The sequence below is a fragment of the Mandrillus leucophaeus genome, unplaced genomic scaffold, assembly GCF_000951045.1.
Source record: "Mandrillus leucophaeus isolate KB7577 unplaced genomic scaffold, Mleu.le_1.0 Scaffold354, whole genome shotgun sequence".
In the NCBI taxonomy this organism is placed as follows: Eukaryota; Metazoa; Chordata; class Mammalia; order Primates; family Cercopithecidae; genus Mandrillus; species Mandrillus leucophaeus.
In genome coordinates this window covers 1822916-1828645 of record NW_012103743.1, presented here as the reverse complement: position 1 = coordinate 1828645, position 5730 = coordinate 1822916, and the positions used below count along the sequence as shown (strand labels likewise).

Sequence of the window (5730 nt, the reverse complement as noted above, 5' to 3'; positions counted from 1 at the left end):
AAAGAAAGAAAGAGGAAGGAAAGAAAGAGTGGATAGGCTCTAGGATCTGGACTGGACTTGCACTTAGAATCTGGACTTGGATAACCTAAGGTCAGGTTCTGCCATGTATTAAGCAATGTGGATAATAATGGCACCCACAGCTCACAAAATTGCATATGTAAACACTTTGTAAACTATAAAGCATTTTGAGCCCTGGAGGGCAGTGGGGATGGGACCATCAGGCCTCAGGCAGCTTCTCATCTCAGTGCTCAGCTCAAGACCTGGCACCCAGTAAATGTCCCGTAAGTGTTTGCTGAGTGAATGGATAAACAAGTAATTATCATCATCCTTCTAACTTGACCATCAGCTTTGCAGAAGAAAAACAGGCAGATGCTGTTGGACCCTGATTCAGCTTTTGTGAGCTGAGGCCTCACAAATGAGCCTGCTTTTTTTTTTTTTTTTTTTCCCTGTTAGCGCTTTTGACGTTTTCATTTTAATATGTGAAACCTGGCTACTTGTCTCAGGGAGAGTTTATGGAAAAAAAGCTTCCAGCTGGCTTTGGGCAGCCCATAAAAATGTACTGAAATGTCTAACTTTGACCAGTTAGAAATTAGGATCTGTTGGGGGATGGAGACCGGTGACGCCACTCGCCCTGGTGAGGCCACTGAATTTCAGTAATTAGCTCTCTGGGCAAGAGGACGCGCTCCTAATTCCTTCCTGGTTCCGAGTTAAAGGATGAGGCCCTGAATCTGTTAAAGAGAAACCACAGCTTTCAGATAACAAACACATCTTTAACACACGCAATCTTTGATTCAAATAGTTTCAAAGGGCATGGGGGAGGGAAGGGTTTTTGCGAGCTTTAACTGAAGCAGCTCATCAGAATGTCAGCTCTCCAAATCCTATCCCTCCCTCAGCTCAAGTCTGACCTCCTCCAGGAAGCCCTCCTTGGTAACCCCAGCCCATCACAGGTTTGTTCATCCACATGACTCCTTGCTTTAAAACTCTCCAGAGGGTCTGCCTAGCTTCATGGTCAAGTTCAATCTCCTTAGTTTGGCATACAAGGCCCTTTGTGGTGTGACACCTTCTCACCTGTGTAGCCTCTTCTTCTACTCCCCACCCACACCCTTTGACCCAGGTGTGACAAACAACCTCCACCCTTCTGCCTGGAATTTGGGCCTCAGAGCCTTGGACTGTGTCTTTGCCTTGGTGGGGATTTTCCTTCCTCTTCTTCATGTGGTTGGATGGTCCTTATTCCCAGAACTCACCCCCGGCCTCTCCTGCAGGGGTAGGGAGAGACTGAGCCCCCGGGGCTGGGTTAGGTATCCCTGCTCATGCCCCAGAGCGCCCAGGTTTCTGCTCATCACACTTACGGTAAGGATCTATTTACTCACCTGCCTCTCCCCTCCTCTCCCCTTCCTTCTCCTCTCCTTCCCTCCCCTCCCCTCCCTGAGGAACTTGGTCCAGCTACAGCCGATATCTAGAGAAGGTATTGGCCTAGAGAGCCCTGCTCAATCTTAAGCCCTCCCACCTGAAGTACTCTGGGATCACCCCAGGAAGTTTAGCATGCTGATGCCCGTGTTCTCATCTTCAGAGATTCTGGTTTGATTGGCCTGGATGTGGCCTAGGCATGGGGTGAGGAGTGTGGGTTGAAAAGCTGGTTCTAAGGTGTAGCCCAGTTGGAGCGCCACCATAATTTACAGCACGTGACTCAAGACCCACCCAGCCACTTAGAGGAGCTGCACTCCAGGCACTTCGGGGAGTATAACCTTGAACTCAGAACCCCACCATATTTGCCATATTTGTTGTGTTGGAAGAAAACTATTCATCTGTTTATCTGAGTCAGCAGCACTGAGCAGCTGTACAGTCCCCCACAGGCCCCACCCAGTCTTCCGTGCTTGTTAGGAGAAACAGAAGCATCACAGTCACCAGTTAGAAGGATGCCTGGCAGAGCCGCATCCCAAATTCAAGGAGCCAGACGGGGGACCCTGTGCTATAAACAAATCTCCTGGTGATCCTCCTGCACACAAATGTGCCAGGGCTCAAAACATCCTAAAACAGGCTGCAAACTCCCGATGCCTTGCAGACCCAGGTAGGAAAGTTCAAAGCAAAGAAGGGCCTTCAGGGGACCATCGGGGGACTGGAAAATGACTGGCTCTAGCAAATTCTTGTCCTTTGGGAATGTGGGCCCCATGTTGTCAAGTCCCTCTTTTTTAAAAAAGAGAATGCCAAAAATCTGAATTTTTAAAAAGGTGAAACTTGTTTAAAGTTGACAACTAATTCAAGCCATTTAAGTACAAAGCTCAGGCCAAACAAAACTTACCTGGGACCTGAATTTAGCATTTATTACCAATGTTTGCCGCAAACGCCACACGTGGATGAAGCTAGAGGGTGGTGTGCTTGCCTGGCCTTGTCGAGGCTCTCTCTTTTCTGAGCTGTTTTTCTGCTATGGGACTTGGGCCAGCACGGAGTGGTGTGGGGATGGGGGGGTGTTGGGGGGCGGTACAGGAAACAGCCCCTAAGACTTGTGCCATACGTGCAATTGGGAGGCTGTTTGGGGACATTGTTCCTTATGTTTAACAGTGTTCTCTTCATGCCAACTCTCTAAAAAAAATACCTCTCGGGTCTCAGGCCTAATAGAGTTTTGAGTTGCCTCAGCAATGGTGTGCCAGTGTCTTATGGGCACTGAATTGCGTGGGATCAAGTTTCAGCTGCTAGAAAGGTCAGAGGACAATCTGCGGCCTGTCCCCATGGCACATAGGACCTCAAGGTCTGCACTTGTATACCTGTCATTCCTGGGTTCTTCTGACCTTTCCAACTTCTATTTTTCATTTGATGCTTGTCACATGACCACTCCTGTAAAATTTTATTCTTGTATATCAAATAAAGAAGTTAAGTGCTTTCTGAAATAAGGCATGCTATAAATAAATAAGCCCATAAAAATAGTAAGTGCTCAAAAAAGGGTTATTGAATACATGACTACTTGAATGATTCATTTTGTGGTTGCACACAGGGCCTTGCACAGAGCAGGTGTTCAGGAAATGAGGGCAGGATGGTAGAGTGGAAAGCAGCGGTTTAGAGATGGAGAGACAATAGCCCTGCCATTTCCTAGCGACTGGGACTTTAGCCAAGCTGTTTAACTTCTCTTAGCCTCAGTTTCCTCATCTGTACAATGGGGACAATCTCAGTGCCACCTTCTCAACGTTGCTGGGAGGATTGGGTAAGATGATGTAATGTGCCTGGCATGTAACAGGCACTTAATAAGTGGCAGCTGTGATTATTTCAACACCAGAAATACCCTCATCTATGAATGTCATTGTTAAATGACTTAGTAAATGCAGTAATGTGTGCAACATAAGTGAGGACACTCTCCCTTTGCTCAAGTCAGCTAGAGTGTAACAGAGAAGCCACATGGACTCATTGGGTCAATAAAATGGGAGGCCTTCCAGAAGCTCTTGATTCCCTCAGAGCTCCTTGTCCCAGGTCTCTGCTCCCCTCCACACCAGGGCCCCTCTGATTACAGCAGTGATGGCAGATAGCTCCCTGTCCGAGTGTGACCGCCCCATCACTCCCCTCTCAGCATGCTCATGTGCTGAAGACGCTGTCCTGCCTGCCCCCATCATCCGACTCTCTAGCCCTAGCCCTGTACATTCCCTTTCTGGAAGCCTCTGGCAGTTTTCTGCAAGCTTCCCAGTCCCTTCCCCAGCCCTGACTGATCCCTCTCCTGGTCACCACTTAAGTGAGCAAATTCGTCTTTGAACTGTTCCATGACCTTTTGCTTGACAGGTGCACACATGCTTTAGAAAGTGCATGTCACGCGGTGCACAGGAGGGGCGCTCAGAGATGACTGAAGGTAGTGTCTGGGGCTCACTCCTCTGAGGGTTGGACACCAGGCAGAAAGTCAGGAATGCGACTCTCCAGTATTGTTACAGGGGAGAAAATACATCATATAGATCCCTGCGATGGAAGGTGGTCTATGATGAGTTGTAGGTTTCCCTAAGGGCCTAAAATTTATTCACAAGAGGCACTATTGCGTAGAGCAGTGGTTCTCAAAGTGTAGCTCCAGACCTGGAGCATCAGCCTAGACTGGGAGCGTCTTATAAATGCAAAATCTCCAGCCTCACTCCAGAACTACTGACTCAAACGATGTGGGGCCCACCCAGCGCTCCCAGTTTTCACAAGCCCAGGGGTGATCCCATGCAAGGCCGGTTTTTGGACCACTGGAGTGGTGGATTCATTCTAAACCCGTCACCTCATCTGTCAACAGGGACGACCCTCATCATGGCGTGGCTTCTGGAAGGGCCACGAGATGAACGTGGGAAGCCTGCCTGGCATGTGGCTGGTGCTGAGCCACCATCCCCGGCGACCGATCACCCACTACCTTTGGAGGGTCAGCTACCGCCTGGCGCTGTTCTGTGTCAGTCATGGAACCCAAGATAAGAGCTCCAGCAAAAAGGAGAAACAGGATGAAGATCAGGGAAAGCTGATTTGAAACTTAGGCTGGGGCCCTGAATGCCAACCTTAGGACCTCTCTTTGCCTCTGCCTGCGGCGGAGGCTCACGTTTCCATTACTTTTCTGTAATACAACAAAGCAACGGAATCCTTGGGATTCCGGTCATCCCGGGGGCACCTCCCGGGTCCACGGCGGGGCAAGTGCTTCTTCCACGATGCCCCCAACCTGCCTCTTCTGCTTTGGCCGCGCTCCCGCGAAGGCCGCGGCGGGAGGCCCCTGATAGGGCGGGCAGGGCCAGGCTGCCAAGAGAAGGCCGGGCGCGGGCCAGGAGCCGGCGCCTACGAGCCAGGGCAGCCCCGCGCGTTTGGAATGCGAGCGCCGCTCAATGCGTTCCATATGGCGGCGGCGCGGGCCCACCCGGCCACCCGCGGCTCCCCAGCCGGGCGCCTGCCCCACAGGTTCTTGTGGGTCTCCCCGACCCGCCTGGACGCTGGGATGGGGACCACGGATTACCATGACTAGCACAGTGCCGGGCACGTAGGACGCATCCGGAGGCTTTGATGAATGAATGCTAAATACACGATTACGGTAGAAGGCGTAAGAGCGTGGGCTCCTTAAATAACCCAGCACACAGTCCCCCAGCCTCGGCTCCACCAAACATTGCTGGGAGCCTGCCATGGGTGAGGACCTTCTTTTCTATCTGTGTAATCCCAGTGCCAGGTCCCCGACTGGTCAGGGACTTTGTTCTCCAGCTTTGCTCAAGATGACAGTTGGGCTCAGAGCTGGTGACGTGACTTGCCCAAAGTCACACAGGTAGCAAGGAGCAAGTCGGGATTTGAATCCAGGTTAAAGGACTCCACCTCCAGTACTCTCTTTCTACCCCAACTCCAGAGGGAGGGGACCCTGCTGAAACCTTAATCTACCCTGGCCTCCCTGGAAGCTTTTCTCACTGGAATCCCAGAGTTAAAGGACAGAACTGTCCCCTTAATCCTGGGTGCGGTGGCTGATGCCAGTAATCCTGCCACTTAGGGATGGAGAGGTGGGAGGATGGCTTGAGCCTGAGTTCGAGACCAGCCTGTGCAACATAGCAAGACCCTGTCTCAAAAAAATACAAAAATATGCCAGGGTGACAAAGAGAAACTCTACCTCAAAAGAAAAAAATAAGATAAAATAAGAAAACAAAAAACAAAAACCCCAAAACAAAGCAGAGAAACCCCCTCCCCCCAAAGTAAGCTCTACTCTGCCTCTCCCAGGGTTTTGAGCTTCAGATTTAAGGACAAGTGATTGCCTTAAAGAGAAGT

The 5730-nt window shown here is 50.5% G+C and overlaps 1 protein-coding gene across 1 annotated transcript in view; it reads right to left on the bottom strand.

The window, feature by feature from the left end:
- PHF19 (PHD finger protein 19) overlaps positions 1-5008 on the bottom strand; it is a 46825-nt gene extending 41817 nt beyond the window's left edge. Inside the window, exon 1 of the mRNA XM_011989510.1 lies at positions 4913-5008. Coding sequence (XP_011844900.1) covers positions 4913-4945 — 33 coding nt within the window. The 5' untranslated portion in view covers positions 4946-5008. The remainder of the gene's footprint in view (positions 1-4912) is intronic.
- Positions 5009-5730: the final 722 nt, after the last annotated feature.